This window comes from Parasteatoda tepidariorum, chromosome 10 (genome assembly GCF_982258835.1).
Source record: "Parasteatoda tepidariorum strain Cologne lab strain chromosome 10, Ptep-v5.0, whole genome shotgun sequence".
Lineage (NCBI taxonomy): Eukaryota > Metazoa > Arthropoda > Arachnida > Araneae > Theridiidae > Parasteatoda > Parasteatoda tepidariorum.
In genome coordinates, this window is record NC_141764.1 from 23,038,004 (window position 1) to 23,059,804 (window position 21,801).

At 27.8% G+C, this 21,801-nt stretch overlaps 1 protein-coding gene across 2 annotated transcripts in view; it reads right to left on the bottom strand.

Annotated features, from left to right (window-relative positions):
- LOC107456488 (homeodomain-interacting protein kinase 3) overlaps positions 1 to 21,801 on the bottom strand; it is a 58,420-nt gene that overhangs the window by 22,507 nt on the left and 14,112 nt on the right. For both annotated transcript variants that reach the window (XM_087153154.1, XM_087153153.1), the window contains exons 2-11: positions 16,453 to 16,526; positions 15,340 to 15,509; positions 13,495 to 13,776; positions 11,639 to 11,773; positions 9,355 to 9,531; positions 6,377 to 6,531; positions 6,168 to 6,291; positions 4,611 to 4,730; positions 4,423 to 4,509; positions 1,625 to 1,809 (exon numbers count right to left, since the gene is read on the bottom strand). In XM_087153154.1, the coding sequence (XP_087009280.1) occupies positions 1,625 to 1,809; positions 4,423 to 4,509; positions 4,611 to 4,730; positions 6,168 to 6,291; positions 6,377 to 6,531; positions 9,355 to 9,468 (785 nt within the window). In that variant the 5' untranslated portion in view covers positions 9,469 to 9,531; positions 11,639 to 11,773; positions 13,495 to 13,776; positions 15,340 to 15,509; positions 16,453 to 16,526. The remainder of the gene's footprint in view (positions 1 to 1,624; positions 1,810 to 4,422; positions 4,510 to 4,610; positions 4,731 to 6,167; positions 6,292 to 6,376; positions 6,532 to 9,354; positions 9,532 to 11,638; positions 11,774 to 13,494; positions 13,777 to 15,339; positions 15,510 to 16,452; positions 16,527 to 21,801) is intronic.

Here is a 21,801-nt window from a genome sequence, read left to right on the forward strand (position 1 = left end):
TTTTTGCAGTTTTACTCAGGGTTTATAAAATTCTACCTTGTTGTCACAAACAAGTTTTTTTTTTATACCACAACTCAAGACATTATCAGGGTGTGCAGCCAGATTTTTCAACAAAAAATAAGCACCTTTTAAGTAGTCCACTCAAAAAATATTTTTAATAAATCACTTTCCAAAGCAAGGAGAAAAAAAACTCTTTTTAAAAGATAGAGAATTAAGTTCTTTTTACAAACATCGAATAAAAAAACACCTTTGAGCACTTTTTAAAAACACTATGCTCCCTGATTATATCATAATTAAAATAAAATATAATGCAAACTTCATAATTAAATTACGTAGATTCTTCCACAATTTCTATATTCTACTGTACTAAAGCATAAGAGGTAAATCCTTCAGAACTAATAAAGCCTCAAAAATGTCATCAAAAATATTTTTGCTTATTAACAATACAATTTCGTTAATAAATTTATTGGACTATTAAAAACCACTCATAAATAAATTCATTTTCCATAACTTTCGAGATATTTTAATTAAAGTTGCTAACATTTCCAGATTTATGAAATTCCCTTGCTTTGTGGTTCCTGTGACACTTAGTTGTTTTACAATCCTATTACCATGCATCTCATTGTGTAAGTCAGCCCATTCTTTTTGATTACGAGGAAGCAAATTTTTGGTATGTTGTGTAAAAAAGTAAACTGCAAAATATATATATATATTTATATAAATCTTAGTAATTAGATAATCTTGGACCAAATGGTTGATGGAAAGGGAAAAAATTCTCACAAGCAATTTAACAAGAAACGTCCATGATACTTCTATAGATGTTTTGTTAATTTAAAAAACCAAACAAAAACAACGTGAAAAATGATAAAAAACAACGTGAGCTAGGTAACTTATGTTGATCGATATATTTATTCGATGTCGATCGATATATTGTCTGCAGACTAGTATATATTTAAGTTTTTTTTTGCCTGAAGAGAGCCAACAACTTAGTTTATTAATAATTTTAATGCTGCCATACATAGTGGATAAATACAAATGTTAATTACAATTTTTAGTTCTTGAAAATTGAACTAGCTGTAACAATTGTTTACATCCATCACATTAATTTTTTCTGAGTTGAGACAGTAATAAGCTTAGAAAAAGCGATATAATGATTTTAAATGATACTAGACACGTGGCAAATGAGCATTCAAAAATCTTTTAAAAGTATGAATTCTTTGGATGGGGGTGAAGAATTTTTTTTTTTTTTATTGGAATCAAACATTAAGATTGAAGTTGAATTCATTGCAGAGAAAGAATTGTAGCTTTATGGTATGTTTTGAAAGCTTTCATTGTGTTATATTTTATGAAATATTCCTAAATAATAAATTGCTGAAATAATGTCACTTTAAAAACTTTATATGTAAAGAAAATATGAGAGAAAATTTAGTTGTAGATAAAATTATAAAAATAGTTTTTAAAGGGGTAAATTGACACAGACTTACTAATATCAATCTCAATGTTTACAATGCATCGATATTCCACGATCAACTAATATCCGTCGTTATTACCAGTGTATTAATAGTCAGTGTAGAAAAGTTGACTTATACACTGGAATATACGATAATTAAAATAAACAACTTACTTGCTACAATGAGCATATTCAATGAGGTGGTTTAATGTAACAAAACTGTGGTTAAGAGCTTCACCGGGTGTGATTCGTCGATCTTGATCGAGCGTAAGCATTCTCTTCAAGAGGTCAATAAACTCTCGACGATCAACCTTTTCAGCCAAAAGTTCAGAACCCTCCAAATCATTTGGAACATTAACCTGAGAAAAAAATAATGTACACATTATTAGTATAAGAAATATCTAAACTGTATAATTTCAAGCTACACTATTACTTCGAATATTACAACAATTATTTATAAAATTTACTACTATCCAAGGCATATTTGAGACATTTGATTGTTTTCAAGTATTTAGAACAAGCAGTATATGGCTGCTCAAGGTGGTTATTCCAATTTAGTGGTGAGTGAAGACAGCATCATTGTAGTACTAAGCACATCTTTGGCCGTATGAGATACATTTTAATTTGTTATAAAGAAGAGAAATTCATCCCAAAAAACTGAACAAATTTATTTGAGGAACATTGATTTTTTATTTTGAGAATATGGCCATACTTAAAAATTATGAAATATAGTCCCTAAAAGTGGTCAAGAGATTCATTCTTTTAACATCAAGATTTTCTGTAAAGATAAAAATTCAACAGCTGGGGCTGAGAAGCCAAAGCACCCCAGTCACAACGCCAAGAATTCAAAATAAAAATAGAGTGAACAATTAGGAGCATGGGAAGAGATCTACGGTTGGCCATATATCGAAAGGTAAAATAGCCAAAAACAAAGCAACCGCAATCAATATCAAATTTGAAAATAATTTGGCTATAACTAATTGCCAAAAAGATTGAGAATTAGTATAACCATGTAACTGAAAAATTTTTGTGGTAAAAAATAAAGATTTAGTTGCGCAACAGTGATTTAATGAGTTTTACAGTTGTACTGACATAAAAAGTTAGCCGTTACATTGATTGCCACGAAAAGAAAAACATACCTATATGAGCTTTTCATAAAAATTCAACAATTGGTTTAATTTAATTAAAATTCGATTAAGAATGATTAAAAAAATAAATTTAAGAAATTTTAAAAGTTAGGAAATATGTAATTCCTTTAATGGCATGACTATAAATATATGTAATTTTTTCATACATTTCATCATCTATAAATTCCGTTATGATGCTATTCACAGAAGTACAAACATTTCAAATTAGCTATCAGAAGAATAATTATACACATAACTAGGGATTACAAGCTTCTCCCAAAGTGGAAAAAAAACCAGTGATGGAAAAAAAAGAAAGAATTTTTTTTTTACACATCAAGAAAATTGTAAAAAGTAGCAATTTGTATTACTAAATACAGTCAATTCGCTATAACTCGAAGTACGATAACTCGAATATTACTATAACTCGATTTTTTTATGAGGTCCCGACCCTTTTATCTTCAATTTCATGTTAATTATTCTCGATTACTCGAATTTTACTCCCTTTAACTCGATTTTTTTGGATCTTTTAAAGCAGAAAAAAACAACAACCTTGGAGCTGATATCTTGCCCCTTCCTTCGCAACACACACACAATGTCTTTCGCACTCTTCATGGAGAAGATAAAGCTGTCCCTCTTGAAGTATGTGAACAGTGGTTAAATGAAACGTTACCAAATTTACTTAAAGGATACAATTAAAAATGATGTTTTCAATGTTGATGAAATGGGTTTATTTTTTAAATGTCTTCCAAATAAGACAAGGATGTTAAAGGATGAAAACTGCTCAGGGGGTAAAATGAGCAAGGAACGTTTGACTGTCCTAGTTGGAGGAAATGCGTTTGGGACAGAGAAATTGCCCTTAGTTGTTATCGGAAAATACCGAAATCTCCGATGTTTCAAGAATGCAAAAACGTATCCTTTGGATTACAAGTCTAACAAAAAGTTTTGGAGAACATCAGTTTTACTTGAAGACTATATGTCAGAAAATTGGATCGGAAATTCTTCGCTAAAAAAAGAAAAGTGATACTCTTTATGGATAAATACACAGCGCATAGTGATCTACCTAATTTGAAAGCAGTAAACTTGCAGTTTCTCCCGCCAAACACAACAGCAAAGTTGCAGCCGATGGACCATTGTGTCATAAAGTGCTTCAAACAGTCTTATCGTAAATGGCTTGTCAGAAAATGATCTTAAATATTGTAAGTATTTAGAAGATTTGTAATTAATAAATAAGCATTTATTAAATAATCCGACAGTATTTTGAAAGTCCAAAACCGAAACTAACGATAAGTCGAACTTCCGATATGTCGAAGTTTTTCGTCAGTCCTATCAGATTCGAGTTATCGCGAATTCACTGTAGTAGCAATTCATTACTCAATTGTAACCGTAATTTTAACTACGAAATCGTAATAGCTGTCATCTCTGTATACAGCAGTGACTTTACAGTAAATAATAAAAAAAAAATTAGAATCCCTTTTCCTTAAAGCATTTAGTGTCTTTAACTTTAATTTATAATCTTCTTGGTTTTTTAAAATGTTCTTAGGATGAAGAATTTTAATATATATGAGCGAAAATATTAAAAAAAATACAATAAATATATGAAAATCACTAAATATGTTAGCTAAAAAATATATATTAATTTAAATTAATGTTAAAGTCTTACTTAATTATCGATTAGCCTTACTTTAATTTAATGTTTAAGTCTAAAAAGTTCTAAACAAAATTGAAAAGTTACAAATAAAGAAATAAAATAATTTTCTCCAACACTGGCTGCATGCAGAGACAAAACTTTTACGATAGCTGTGGAATTAATGTGTGCCTGAAAAATTGCATCACAATGCACCTTACCTGAGCCATATCATCCAAACAATTGAAGATGTATTTTCTAGCCTCTTTACTTTTGATATTAGTTTCACTTTCATGTTCTTCTGGAGTCTAAGAATGAAATAGAAATGGGGGAAGAAAAAAAAACAGTATTACTGAATTTGACAAAAATGATATAGACATATTTTTAAATAAACAGAGTCTTATGATACCTTTAGACGCCAAAATGGATAACTACTATCAGTTTCCCGAAAAAAGAAACGAGTTGTTTTTGTGGCGGCATTCAGCATGTGTTCAGCAGGTACGCCTTGTGTTTGACTGATGTAACGAATCTAGGGAAAGTTGAAAAAATTTACTTTGGCTGATTAATTAAATTGATAATTAATACACATTAAAATTGAACTAATTACATAATACACTAAAATATGTCCTAGAAAAACTTTCTCTTTTATGACAACTAATATCTTTCAAAGTTGTATTTTAATACAAAAAAAAAGTATTTAATTTTTTGTCTATTATTTTTCAATAAGATGCAAAATCATTATCCATTACAAACATTTTATTTAATACAAACAAAAATATCTTTTTCAAATGCTTATTGATGGAAAAAAAAATTATAATATGAAACTCATGACAAAATATATCAAAATATTTTTTTGCATACCTGCAACTTATGAACAATATGATCTACTTGTAGCCAATTTAATGCTAAAATATATTTCTCAAGGTTTGAAAAATTTGATTTGAAATTACTTTAAATGCCAACACAAATAATACTTTACATTTGTAATAGCCTGACAGAAATGTAAAAAAAATTGCTGATAACTTTATTTTTTGACCATGCTTTTCCCCTAACGGTAAAAGTTGGTAGCTATGTTGTTGCAGTAGAGGAAGACAAAATTACCTATTTCAAGAAAACCAAAACTTTTAAAACAAGAAACAATGCTCGGTTACAGCTTCTCTTTAGTCTACTTACAAATGGCAATTTTAACTTATGAGATTATTTTTTAATGCATAGTGATTAGAACATTGTCGGCAAGCTTTTGACAAGTGTCAGTTTAAATCAAGGGCAGAAAACCATAATTGAAATCTAAAGAAACTGCACTTATTCATGGTACAAATATTTATTATTATTAATTGTAAAATTAAATTGCTTTTTATCATTTGTGTTTTAAATAGCACATTGCATGCAGTTAAATATTAAATTACTATTTTTTAATAAACTAGCCCATGTTGAAAAAGAAATATCTTTCTATATATATTTATATATAAATCTTCATGAAATAAAGTCCTATCATTTTATATTAACAAAAGATTCACAAGAAGCACCATCGTAGTAAAGTAGTTTTCAAAAGGACAGTCAAATAACAGAAAAAAGAAAACTTAATTCTTATAACAAGACATTGTCAAAAACAAATGTAATAAGATGAAATTTCAAATTTTCTCTTTTTTTAATCTACTTTTTAAGAAATAAATAATAATAAGAAATAAAGTTGATTGCCTTAAGTGGCAATACGAAATAAATATAATTCGATTGAAAATATAACACACAATATTTATTTATTTATAACACTTTAAAATGTTTCAATTTTCCATTAAATTAGACATTTAAGTGGGATAAATAAATTCACTCTATTCTAGAGTATGTATTGCAGTAATAGAACAGTAATGACTAATATATTATAAATCAAATGTTTTCTTCACATGCATGCACATTCATCGATGAAAGTAAGTTTGAGAACATCCAAAATGGGAAAATAATGACATACTTGATCATATTCAGATGATCCAGGATATAAGGGCCAACCAAGAAATAATTCGGCAATTACACAACCCAATGACCACATATCAATCGCCTCACAAAAAGGTAAACCTAAAATAATCTCAGGAGCTCTGCAAGTAGGAAAAAAAAAACTTGTTTTAAAAAAATGACACAAAGGACAGATTAACATATAAGAATAATAAATAATAGTCATGCCTGTAATAACGGGACTGCAAATAAGTAGAACAAACAGCTTTCGAAACGTGACTGGCGGATCCAAAATCTATGACTTTGACACGAAAAGGATTACGGCCAGGTTCAACTAACATTATGTTTTCAGGTTTTAAATCTGCATGAATGAGACCCAGTTGCTGAAAAATAAGATAAATGAACAAGATAAAAAAGAGATTAGACTACATTTTTTACAAATAAATTTATTTTTGTGGCAGGAAGAACTTCTCTTTGATCACATATTTTCCTTTCCTGAATTTAAATTAACTTTCATCCTTAAAGTGTATTAAATAGAAATATTATTAATAAAATACAAGGTTGATAGTACACAGGATCTCGTCTCAAATCAAAGAAATTTCCAACTTATAATATTTAATATGCTGATAAATGGTTTCATTTATGTGTTATTTAAAAATGATTATTTATTCAAATGGATAAGGAAACTTTTGGGATAAATTAAATTTTTAGCAATTAATCAATTAGAAATAAAATATATTGGCAAATGAAATAATAATGAATATAAACTAAATCAAAATACCAGTCGTCTCAATTACCTTTATATTTCATTAATATCTGGCTTATTTATTATTTTTCCTGTTTTAATAACCTGCATACTGTTAGTAAAATTTTATTTAATTTTGCTTTTATCTTTAAAGCAATATAAAGAATTGGTAAGAATAAAGGTGCAATTTTTTTTAAAAACAATGTGAGCAAGGTAACTTATGTCAATCGAAATATTTATTTCTTACACCAGTCATGTTGTCTGCAGAGCAGTATATATTTAAGCTTTTTGGACTGAAGAACCAAGAACTTATTTTATTAATGCAAATGTTAATTATAAGTTTTAGTTAATCAGGGTTGGCAAGGTTTAAGACAGAATGGATTAATCCACGGTTTAAACCATCCTCTCCAAAACCATTTGTCCAAAACTGTCTTAAACTGTCCAAAACCCTTTTACTCAAATTATTTCACAATTTTATCTGAACAATATTTAAGAGGTAAACTAAACATACAACCAATAACATATTGATAATTAAATATACTAGAGAATATTTGTTTTTAAAAGTATAATGTTTTATTAATATTGTTTGACTCTTCAATTTAAACAAAGGAAGATTAATCAGTAATCAAGTTCAATTGGTTCTTCTCATTCAATAGTACATAACTGAAGTTTGGCCTTGCCATACAGGTTAAAATATTAGGGACTAAGTGCTTGGTTTGTCATAAACAGGTTTATTTATTTATTGTACTATTCAAGAATACTTTCATTTCATTCATGTTCAATTCTTTTAGCATAGTGGTGATACATCACCAGTGTCAGTAACTAAATCTGATGTTATGTCCTTCAAAACTGTTAATACATTTTTTAGTTATTTTGTATTTTCAATTTAAACTAGTATATAAATAGAAATTTTTTTTTTTTAAAAATAGATGTCTTTTTTATCATCCTGTAATGCAGATTTTATAAAAAAATTTAAAAAAAATATAGTGAAAAATAAAAGGTGAACAAATTTAGTATTTTTTTTAAGAATTTTTTTTATTTTTAATATTGCCATATTTATCCTTATGCAAAAATATTATTTATCAGTATTAAAAGCATATTTATATTTAAAGGATTAGGTATTCACTTTTGTTGTTCAATGAATTGTGGAGCTTCAAAAATTATAAACATTTTCCTATTATACTATTTTCTTTTAATAAGTTATAGTAAATTGTATAAAAAATATCAAATATTTATTGATACACGCAATTATTATGTGTACAATAGTTACACCTATAAAATTTTTACCTTTTACCAAAGTTCAAGGTTTTGGACACTTTAAGACAGTTTTACCCAGTTTAGGACAGTTTTACCAGTTTAGGACAGTTTTACCCAGTTTAAGACAGGGTTTCCGCTACGGTAGCTTTTTTCGCAAAATGCGAAGACCCCTCAAAAATGCTAAAATTCAACAAAGCATTTTCGCATTTTTGCTAAAGGATTTTACTACATTCCATTAAAAAAAAGCTTACTGATAGATTGGGAGATTTGGATAAAATCGAAATGTTCAATATATTTATACCTAGCAGGATGCCCCATAGTTCGGAAGAATTACAGCATTATGGTGTAAAGGAAATCCGTTGCATTTTCAATTTGTTTTCGGAATCTCCCAGAAAAGATTTTCAGTTTACAGAAACTGAATTACTTTGTGAATGGGGATTATTTAAACACATCTTAATGCAACGATGTAAAAACATGTCATTTAATGAATTACTTTTATTTTTATATACCAATGATGTGTCTGAACAGTACCCATTAATAACTTCTGTTATAGAGTATTGTGCAAAAATACCAATGCACACTGTTGACTGTGAAAGGGGCTTTAGCTGCCTTAATTTGATTATAACTAATATTCGAAACAGGTTGTTAATCAACCATGTAAACAATTTGTTAATGATTAATACTGAGGGCCCTGAAAGTGCATTTAACTTTCAAGAAGCATTTGTAAAGTGGGCAAACATGAAAGAAAGGAAGATTGTTAATTATAAACCAAAATGTTTTGATAAATAATAAATGTGTTTTTTTTTGTTATAGGTATTCTTTTTGATATTCTTGTACATTAAGCTATTCTTTGTCAGATAACTTACAGTACTTGTTTGATATAAAGTAATTTTATAAGCCTAATGGCATTTTAGCATTTTGCTAAAACTTTTTTTCAGATATTAGCTTTTTTGCTAATGAATTTTTAGACTCAGCTTAAACCCTGGTTTAAGACAGTATAAACCCACATGTCCTGTTCAAAACCCCAACCCTGTAGTTAATAACAGAACTAGCTGAAACAATAAATTGTTTACATGAATAACATTTATTTATTTTTTCTTTGATTCATACAGTATTATTATGTTCGGGTTTTACTGCCATGATATCCCAGAAGTAGATGCTTAAATACTATGTTTTGTATAAAGTAAACATTGAAGGTACTCACTTTTAATTTAAGAAGAGCTGTTAAAACTTGTTGCAAAATGGGACGGATACATTTCAATGGCAACGGGCTAAACTTGTTTTGTTTGAGGAAATCATAAAGATTCTGTTCCAGCATCTCGAAAACAAGGCATGTGTGGTTCTTATGATTGAAGCACTCGTATACACGTACAAAGTTGAACTACAAATAAAAATATATAGAGGTCACATTACCAGCATAAAAAACAAATTATTTCATGAAACAGACCATCACATAAGAATTTTTTTCAAAATAGACCACTTAAAGATTAATACTAAATAAATAGAGCCATGCAAATTCTAGAAAGATGCACATCAGGAGAGCTGCATAATTTACTACATAAAACCCGAATATCTACATCACCTCCCCTTACACAAAATTTTTACCCGGTGCAATTTCCTTTGCATGATCTCTCCCACAATATTTTTATCCTGTGCAATTTCATCTTTTTCAATTCTAAGAATTACTTCAATAACTTATTGTAATATTTCAAACATTGCTATTAAGACAAGGAATAAAACGAAAACTGTATATATATATATATATATATATACATATATATATATATATATATATATATATATATATATATATATATATATATATATATATATATATATGTAACATAAAAAGCTTCAATTAATCTTTTTATGTTAGTTTCTTTGCTATAAAACAACTCCTACTTTATTACTAATTAATTATTCTATTTGAAATACTTTCTCACACTTTTAAAAGCCACATCCTGTTTCTAAATCTATTTTTAGCCAAAGTATGCATACATTTAAATAAAGATCTTTTTTCCCTTTTAAGCCGTGGGAATCACTCGAGCAAGTTCATTAACCAATTGTAATTTCTGAGTTTTCCCTCTTTTCCCTAAATAGAGACATTTTAGGATTTTTTGCAAGATTTTCCCTACCAGAAAGACTGTTTGCTGATGGAGTAAACATCACTTCTTCGCTCTCACTCAACTAAGAATGTTCAAATAAAAGTTACTCTGATTTAATTAAAATCCTGTGTCTGTTTTCCTGCTCGGTCCGACTGCAACATTTTACAAGCCGAGCAGGATTTTTAAGAACTGATGAAGCGGGCGCAGGATAATTATTAAAATTTTTGGTTTCTAACTAAGCATTTTTGGCGAGGGGGGATGTAACATAAAAAGCTTCAATTAATCTTTTTATGTTAGTTTCTTTGCTATAAAACAACTCCTACTTTATTACTAATTAATTATTCTATTTGAAATACTTTCTCACACTTTTAAAAGCCACATCCTGTTTCTAAATCTATTTTTAGCCAAAGTATGCATACATTTAAATAAAGATCTTTTTTCCCTTTTAAGCCGTGGGAATCACTCGAGCAAGTTCATTAACCAATTGTAATTTCTGAGTTTTCCCTCTTTTCCCTAAATAGAGACATTTTAGGATTTTTTGCAAGATTTTCCCTACCAGAAAGACTGTTTGCTGATGGAGTAAACATCACTTCTTCGCTCTCACTCAACTAAGAATGTTCAAATAAAAGTTACTCTGATTTAATTAAAATCCTGTGTCTGTTTTCCTGCTCGGTCCGACTGCAACATTTTACTATATATATATATATATATATATATATATATATATATATATATATATATATATATATATATATATATATATATATATATATAAGTTTATTTTAGTCTTTCAGTTGATTTCTGAAACCTATTCCCATAATTTTAAATTGGAGCAATCCTTGATGCATTATTTTTTTTAAACATATCTGCTAAATTTACAGGGCATCACAAAAATAAATAAATAAATAATATAATTGCAGCAAAAGGTGATCTTTATTCTCATTTGCATAACTATTTCATGTATTAAAGAAGCTGCTAATTTAAACTCATTCGTTTTAATAATAAAAATATCAGTTACAATCATCAATATAAAGAACATTTTTAATAAATAATATTAAAATTTTCAAATAAATTCTCTTTAACCATTTCAGCACTAAGCTTTCGTACTAGCATATACAGCATTTTGATTAACATAGAAAATAAAAAAAATTCTGTTTGTCAAATAAGGGGAAAAGAGTAAAAAACCTTTGTAAAACCGCTTTTAGGGAAAACTATGCTTTTTAAAGTAATGATTTGTGATTTATTTTCTAATTTCATTTTATAATATCAATCTCAAATGTTCATGTTCAATTAAAAATAAATAAATAAAGCACGAAAGATGGTATTTGGATTTTAAAATTAGAAGTTCAGCTCCAATAAAGTGAACACTTAAAATTGTTATACCTCGTCAGCATTTTCTTGACTTAATCTGTGAAGAATGCTGACTTCAATTTGACCTTGCCGTGCATACGAAGGATGATTTTTTAATATCTTGATGGCAACAATCTCATTGGTCCCTTTCTTCCAGCACTTAACCACCTGAAATAAATGTAAATATTATAAACAATAAAAAAATATAAGGTTTTTTAAAATCTTTGTTTATCAAAGAATTAAGAGTCATAAATTGTATTGCATAAAATAATAAAAAAAAATTTTTGAGATTAATGTTGCTTTGACACTCAAATTTTACTTGCCACCTAGTATCAATTCCACCAAAATTTTTAAGAACAAATTCTAAACATAACTAATAAACTAGGTTGGATTTTTGCTGTAAAAGAAAATCTGCTCCTCCTGGGATGTTAGGAGAAACTGGATGAAATGGAAAATGACCAATACAGTTGCTTAACAATAAGTTTTGTTAAAAATTCCTCATATTTAAACAAATTAAATTTAATACAGTATCAGGAAGTTAAGCTATTTGTAATTGTGAATTAAATATTTTTCTTCTTATCTTTTAGTAAAGTGCATGTCTAGAACAGAAATTTGTTAATTCAGTTGTTATTAAAATTTGATTATGTTATTTTAACAGTTCTTGATGTAATCATAAAGTAGATTTTAATATACATTATGCAAAAATTTGAAAACTCATAAAGCATAAAATATGCTTAAGAAATTCATTAAATTTCCTCAATAGTTGCTTTTTAGTTTTCAATTAATTAAAGATTGATGCATTAAATAGCTGGAAAATTAAAATTATTAAAATCAGATTTCAATTATATACTGTTTAAAAACTGTTCTAATATTTGAAATTTTCTTTTGAAAAAGGGTTTCTTCCACTTGTGTTGGAAGAAGCTAGTTATTCCTGCAAATGAATAAGTTTTTTTTTATAACATGCATGTTTTAGGAATTTAATTAGGTGTTTTTTCATTTACTGCTAAAAACATTAAGTTAATTTTGTCAAAATTGTTTAACATGTTCTCTCTCATAAAAAGTGAATTTTTAAAAATCGCTAACTGCAATTTTGTATCAAATAAAGTTTCAAATTTATTAGAGCTTTTTACTATGAACTTTCCTTTTTTTAAAAATTTATTACTTAGCTCAAAATTACTTATTCGTTTATTTAATAATAAATACATTTTCAGAGGTAAGAGTTATGCAACAACATTTACCTTAATTTAAATGCAAGAGATTTTTTTGTTTTTTTGTGTGTGTACAGTAAAATTTTTCAACATAGATTAAACTGGTTTTAAAATCGAAAAAATTATTATTTTATAATAAATACAGTATGTTCCATATATAATATGACTATCTTTAGAATATGATTACAAAATCCATGTCAAAAATTAAGTGAAACAAAAGCATATCTTAAAGACCCAACATTAACATTAAAGATATAAAAAAAGAAGAAAAAAAACTATCTTAGAATCAAATAAATCACTACTGAGGAAGACAGTAAGGTAGATATTAAATCTATTTGATTGCCTTAGATCAATCTGCTCAGGTGTAATTTTATATTCAGGTAAGAGATAATAAAGAAATCAGGTAAGAGATAATAAAATATTAGAAAACCTCCAGGCTTAACCAGTCAAAAAGTGGTTTAGGAATTTTCAATACCAACTGTCTCACCAGTTCTTAAGACAGATTTCGGTAGTAGTATCCCCCATCCCCCTGCTTGCTCAATGATTAGTTTGGAACACAATGTATACATGCTTTTTGACAAAGATTCCAAAAATATATAATAATGACTCATTACGGAACAGCATGTGTACATTCCTTATTTCTAAAAAAGATTCTAAATAGAAAGAGGGATATTTATTTACCTGACCAAAGGTGCCCCTGCCAAGGAATTCCAGCACTTCATACTGGTTGGTAGGTGAATATAATACTTCATGTTGTACAAGTTGGTAGTCTCCCTCGCTGTTGGAGGAATTTGATTTTGCTGTGTTTGGCGCCGTGGTGATAAATTTATATACCTCTTATCTTGTTTGGTAGTTGTAGTTGTTGTGCTGTTTTGGGGGTTGATGAGAGTATTTATCAACCACGAGGGAAAGTGCAGAAGCATTGTCCACACCTTAAATGTCGCATATCAGACCACAAGGCACCTGTAAGAAAATTTCACATAAGACACCATCTATTCCAAATTAATTGAAAGAAAATTTTTTAAAATTAGTAGTAGTTGGTAAGTTACATGTCTATAACTCCAACACACATAAAATAACAAAGCAGATAAAGAAAAAAATATATTTTGAGACTAATTAAAAAAAATAATAATAATAATAGCAGAATAATATTTATTTTAACTAAGACAGATAACAAGTTTTTGATTTAAAAAAGAGGTTCCATAATCTAAACTTAGGTTTCTGACAATAAAAATTTGTAAGTTTTTTTAGAACTAGTTGCTAGATTTAGAGGTCTTAACTATCTGATTTTAGGCTTGTTCATTTTTTTTACAGGAAAACAAAAGTTTCAATGATGGATTGGAAAGTGCGTTTGATGATTTTAAAATTTTGTAGCATATGGTTAGCTACAAAAGGATGCAGTACTTCAAGCAGGAGAAATTGTTTACGTTATATCACATGGTTTCCTGTTTGTGGCAGGATTTTGACGCAGTAATTTTTTTCTAATTAATACATCATTTAAATGAAAGGTCGATTGTTTTTGTTGTTTCTAAATAGAAAAAAATGACAACAAATTTTTTTTATTTTCATTTTATTTTGATAACGATATTTGATTGATTTTAGATATCAGGAACATAACAAAACTCTTAATAGTGAGGGGGGGGGGAAGAAAAGAAAAATTGCAAACATTTGGTCAAAAATGTATCAAACATTTAATCAGTATATAATCTGTAAATAGAGTGATAGTCAGAGCTCATTCTAGGCAGGGTAAACAGGGCGCAGCACCCTGCTGCCCTTTTAGTCAAAAGAATCCACCCTGTTGCCCCTGAAGTAAATTAGTGCCCAGATGTGATAGACTCCATACCCTTTTTGCCCTTTCTTTCTTCAACCCTTCTTTATTTTTCCCCCTAATTCTACAATGGATTTCTTAAACTTTTGTTATTTTTAACTCTTTTTATTTAGTTTGTCATTGGTGTCGATACATAGATTTATATGGGAAAGGAAAAATAGCCATCACACTCCCTTGTTGCACTTGTCTTTGAAAGTTTGCAGTTATTTCCACTATCATTAAATCATTGTTATTAATCATTTTAATTATTAAATCGTAATTACAGACACTTAAAAACATACATTTATTATTTTATTAATATATGCATACATTTTTACTAAGCAAATTAGCTCATTAACTCGATATATATGTTAATTTACTAATAAAAATTAGTAATTAATATGATTGCTTTGCTACTTTCAGTAAAGTAAAAAAAAAAAAAACTTTTTTTACCAATTGACAATGTTTTTTAATAGAACGGGTAAAGCCCATAGGAAGAAATTATTGCTTTTTTAGAATAATAATGCCCTTTTTTTTAAACTTTTGCACCCTGCCCTTTTTCAGCCTAGAATGAGCTCTGGTGATAGTTAATAGATTTGTTAATGCTAATTGAAGCTTATAATAAGAACACAAAATAATTGGGAAAGTATTATAGCACATGAAAAAAGCTTGGATTTTTAGCAGTGATGAGAGCAACAAACCAAGAAAGTAGTTCAAACCTCAGAAGTTTCCTCTTGACAAAACAGTCTGGCCATTTTGCTTCGATTGCTCGTACAAAAGTAGTGAACATAACACATTTATGTTGTGTTGTGGGAAAGTGAGTGGAGAATCTTTAGACACAGAAACACTTCAGGTCTCATAGGTAGCAGTACGATTGAGGGACATGACACTACAAGTACAATAAGCAATATTAAACAAAACAATAAGAAACATAACATTATTTTTAGCTTATAAATTTACTATAAAAATAACTTATAATAAAAAATATGATCTATCTTTTTCAGTTATACTTAGTTCTGTTATTGCAAGCCACTATTTTATAAAATTTTTTAGGATTCTAAAAATGGGGGGGGGGGGGAATTGTTAATATAATAAATATTAACAAGGGTATAAGAATAAATTTAGATTTTTAATAAAAAGCAAATAAGTATTTCTAGGAAATTTCTGCCTCCAGAAATAAAAACAGGACTTCACTTGTTACTTATGTATTATTCTTTAATATTTAAAAATAATACATCAGTAGCTCAATTTAGAAACAAGAAATATTAACGTTTGATGAAAGGATAAAAATAATCAAGTTAAATTGATTTTATTTCCCATGAGCAAGAATAACCACTCCAAACTTTACCAACGTTAAGCAATAAACCTGAAAAGTTTTTTTTTTGGAACGGAATTGTTTGTTTATACGCGGGGCACAGCTCATTTAGTACACACACAAAGTAAAAATTTTGACATAAACTAGGAGAGGTAAAAAAAAAGTGCCACACACAGAAAAAAAAAAAACTATCAAATATTATTACGGATACATGTCTGTCAAATCTTAAAAACTTTTTAAATACTCTAATGGATGCTTATTTTTGAGTGCTTGAAATAATCTGATTTTCATTACCATTTTCATATTTTTTGAAGCCAACAATGCTTTGAATCAAGTATAATTCAATTTCAGTTTCTTGGGATTATTTCATATTATTAATTCTACTATTATTTAAACAGTATATTTTATTTAGCAATAACATGCAATTTTGATTAGAAACTAAATAATATTCTTCAGCAAAAAGATTTTTTTTAAAGAAACAAAAACCCAAACAATAGATATAATTAAAATTACTTACTAATAATATTAACGCTCGTTCTTCTTTCTTAATCTCTTGAAAGCTTCATTGCAGTTATGTTAAACTAAAAGAGCCTGAAAAAAAAAAAGTACCATTATAAAAATAACATTCGTTCTTCAATAAATAAGCAAAAAAATAATGGACAATAAAATGGACAAAAGGTTAACATTTTTGTTTAAATGTAGTCAGGGGTCTGTCTAGGTTTTTCTGAGAGGTACCTATTTTGTGAAAATTTAGACATAATTTGAGAAAAATTAAAAATTATATTAAAAAATCAACACAAAAATATGGATTTAACGTTTCTTAAGGGATACAAAAATAAAATTTTAAGAAAAAGAATTTTGTGGAACTACCGTTTTTCCTAAAATTGAATTTGTGAAACTACCATTTTTCCAAAGTTGAATTTGTGAAGGTACCGCTAAACGGTAGTAAATTCGGCCTGGACAGACCCCTGGTAGTACAACATGTAAAGGGTTTTATACAGGAAGCCTGAGATGAAAACTCCTAATTTGTAATGGCTGTAATACAAAACGTATTTGATACATAAAGATATGAGTGCATGAATAAATAATATTAATATTTTTAAAAAAAATTTACTTATGTAAATGTAAATCATATGCACGTTGCTTCTTCTCAACAAAGTCAAACACACACCTGCCACATTGTTGTATCAAAAATAAAGTGGAATGCTCCGAATTAAATTTTCGTTGGACCACTTTAAAACAAGTATTAGTAGTCCCCCAGACCTACAATTGATGATATGCTGTTTCTTTCTCTCTTTTTTGATTTTCGGTTTCATGCTTTGGTTTGCGTTTTTGTCACAAATAGTTTATTGTAATTGAGATATTACACATATTTTGTATTGAAAATTTTTTTAAAATTTAAATTCCCTTTATAAAGAAACCTAAAACAGACATGTAAAAGCACAGGTGAAAATGTGTACGGACTAGCAATACCTTATTGGTTATTAGTGACTGAAGTTTCTTAATTTCTTCTTTGGAGAAAGTTACACAAATAGCAGTAACAGGGTTCCCACTTAATTTCAATGTAAATACAGGCCATATTTCATTATATAACATGCGAATTTTCATTAGAAAACTATGAATTTTAATTTGTATTGATTATTATTATGGGAATATGTGAGCAAAAAATATTATAGAATGGAAACATGGAAAAGTTTTGCTAAAATGTGGAATTTTTAGAAAAAAATAATTGTAATAGATACTCGAATCATTTAACTCGAATCTCAATAACTCAGTGTTTCCCAAAGTGTGGTACACGTACCCCTAGGGGTACGCTCTTGCAACGAGCAAAACCTTTCAAAAAATTTTATTTCAAAACAAAGCTAGCCATAAAAATTTAAGATTACGTATTTTTCTATTGGCTATTTTTTGCAGAGTTAACATTTAATAATTATAATAATTAATGGTGTCAACAGCCAGTAGTGATTTTTAACTTTGGTGTAATTTTTTTACAGTAAAAAATACATTCGTATTTTAATTAGTGGTACACAGCGTTACGAAAAATTTAGAAAGGGTACACAAAAGTCATACGCCTGGGAAACACTGCAATAACTTACTACTGTAACTGACAATTCTAAGAGAGGTTATTGCTAATGATGATGTTTTTCTAGGTTCTTGTAAAAAAATGCCACTTTCCATAACTATTCCCCGCTTTTCAGTGTAAAAATAAAATTCCTTGACAATTCCAGGATATTGTTTCGGACTAACCAGAGGAAGTAGCAGATTTAATAAATAGGTAGAATTTTTTTTTTTAAAGTCACCTTGTTTATTTCCATATTCGTTTAATTTCATTAAACTAAAAATACTACATAATCTTTTTCGTGTCTACAGTTTTTAGAGTTAAAAAGTGTTTAGATTCTTTTTTTCCTTTTGGTTGAGAAGCAGTTAAATTATGCAACTACCTAACATATCAAAAATACTAGCTTTATTATTTTCATGCATTAAAGTCTTAGAAAACAATTTATGATGCACAATTCATTTGTGTTATGTTGTGATTTAGAAACCTGTTGCATTTTGTGTAGTTAATGTACTTTCTTCTTTATTTAGAATAAGTTTAACTTTAATGTTGAAGGAAACAAAAAGAAAATTTAACTCTTTATTTATTTTAGAAAATTTGACATCCCTTTTCTTCAACCTATTATTATTTGTTTTTTTGAAAGAATCAACTGATTTTTCACTTGTCATGTTGGAAGAGAATTTTTTTTTTTTTTTAAACAATAAAACTTTGGCTGAAACCTTGGCAGAAGTCTTATCAAAACTAGTTTAAAATATCTCGCAAAGATTAAAATAATGAAGTAACTACTACACGATTAATACTTTTGCTATTTTGTTCACATATATATAGTTCTTTTTTGGAAAATACAAGTTTATAAAATTAAAATCATGCTATTGCCAAACTTGGTTTAAGCAACATTGAGTATAACAAGTTAGTTTAACCTAAATTAACAAAAAGAGAGAGAAAGATTTTAACTGCAAAATTTAGGTTATAGGGGAAAAAAAAAACATAAAACTTTAAAGTCAAAACATGAAACATCAAATTATGCTTTTAAAATTTTTAATAATTACATAAGACTACATCAGTATCATATTTAAAACGGAATTTTGTGATATTTCATTGAAATTATTTGTCATACAATAAGTTTGTTTCACCTCATATCATTTGAAAGTAAATTATTTCACCGAAAAAAAGAAAGTAATATTATCTTATAGAGATGTCCTAGCCTCAATTAACTGTACAGAACAACTTAATAAAGTGCTATTTGTAATACAAATATAGTTTTACATTCGAACAATAAAAAAATATATTAAAGAAATATCAAAAATCTTTTTATTTTAATTTGTTGCAGTGACTACGATTATGCAAAATTCTTTATTATTCCTTTCATAGACTTGAAGAGAAAACTTTGTAAGCTCTTTATTTTCGAATAGTTCAGAAACATTAATAATGTGACTTTTAACCGTTTCATAGCTTTCGATAGCTATTCTCTTTTACTACGTCATAAATACTGACAATTTAAATCAAACACAACAACAGAACGTAGTAAAATAAACTCATAAGTTTGATTTATGAAGCATTTGATTAAGCTACTGTAAATTCACAATAAAATTCAATCTAAATTATACAAAAAGACAAACATTTATCGCTATTTTTTAATCTGTTCAGAAAATAGTTTTAATTTATAATTAGCGAAAAAATATTGGCATCAAAAATACAAGATTTTCAGTCAGAATTTAGTCCTGTCCTAATCAATAACAATTTTTCTTAAATTCCCTTCATAATCAGATGTGACGCAAATTCTAACAAAAATATTTATAAACCAATACGTTTTTATTCATTTATCATTATTATTTTTTTAATACTCCATCATTCCAAAGAGCATAGTAGAACGGAAAAATACGTTTATCCATCCCTAACAACCAGATAGCGAACTTCCCTTACCCCTTTCCCCACACCTCCAACAGACAACGGCGCAAATCTTGCACTGACACGGGTTTTGTATTTGTATACGAGCAAACTACCAGGAAATGTTGAAATCCAAGGGAAACCACATAGTAGAGGTTATTTCTTTGCTTGGCGGGTTCTAGCTTTTTATTTTTTATCAATTGACTTAGTATGGCTTCGTTACGTAAAAAGTAACTTACCGCGGGCTATAACACACGCCGTTGCGTTTTTTTTTAATGACGAGTCTATTTTTTTTTTTTGTCACGTCTTTATAAGAGAATGTCAAAACATCTAAATCAACTGGATAAATTTGCTCAGAATTATTGCTTCATATGTGAAAAGTTTAGACAAATTAAATAAATAATCGAATAAAAGTTGCATTGTTAATGACAAATGAAAATTCGATTTTAAAAACAATTTTTTACACCACCAATTATTCAAGAGATAAGATTTTCGATTTTTTAAACTAAAATTGTGCATTGTTTAATGGTTATTGATGACTTTTATATGGGAAAGGTGAAATTATACGTTTCATATTAAATTGAAAAAAAAGCTTCATTTCGCAAAAAAAGCAGGAAAAAAAAAAAAAAAACACTGCTGCTTTATAGACAAGAAAAATATTAAGGGTTACATAGCCGAAAAAAGTTGCGAACCGTTTTATAGATCGTTACTGCAGTAAAGCGAAAAAGGAAAATAATAAACAAACGAATAAACATCAGTCTTCATTTTAAAGTACATTTAAAAAGCTGAGCAACGCAATTTTCAAAATTTATAATCACTTGTTGATTGATTAGTGATTATAAAAAATAAAAGTTAAATAGCGGAGAAGTTTCCGCTGCATTTTATAAACCTATTAAGGAAAATCTCTTCGCGCCTTTAGTTAATCTGTCTGTAAAAAGTATTAATTTGTATTTTCCATCACTTATTCCAAATAAGCTGACTCGCTTTATAAAGTATTTAAAATCTAATCTGTTTTTAATTCCTTTGCTTTCATTTATTTATTTATTATTTTTTTTCCGTTTGCTTTAAAATGATACATTATAACAAAAGAGCTAAACGATAGATTATGTTAAGTAGTACATATTTTGATAACACTTAACAGTGGATTAGGAACATATTATGGCCGGTTGTAAGCATATTAAGGTAACATATTTTCACACATAAATGAAAATGTATTTTAAAAATTCTTTATTTTTTAAACACACGTGTAAAAAATAATGTTACATCATAACTGAAAAACATCGTAAGTGGTAAATTTCATTTTGAAAACAAGTTAAGATTGATTGCAATTCGGAACATGTTTATGGCTTACTTTAAGCATAAAACGTTTATTTAATTGCCGGGCATAAAATATATTTTAAAAATTTGCTAAACATACGTAAAACATTGTTGCTTTACAATTGAAGAACAAGTTAAAGGATAAATGGCATAAAATTACAAGGTGTAAGAACATGGCCAGGTGCAAACATAAAATATTAATTTATTCTGCCAAGAACAGCTTCCAAACGTTTTACTAAGGTCGGAGTTATGAAAATTGTTAAAAGATAACTTATTATTCTTCAAAAAATTCAAATTCTTCAATTATATAAGGAGGAAATGAACGAAAGCAGTTATGTTTTGCGAAATTAAGATAGAAGTAAGACGGTTTTTTCTCTCTTTCCAATATAAAATGACATTTTATACTGGAATATTTAAATATTTTTCTAAAAACACTTAACTAAAAGTAGCATCATTAAAATTGTAATATATTTGTTTTTTGAAACATGTTAAATAACATTTCAAAACATAAAAAAGCAATTTCGTTATACATAAGAACAATACGTCGCTATTTTATCAGCTGCGCCATTAAATATTAGTCCTATAAAAAAATTGAAAGTTATGAAT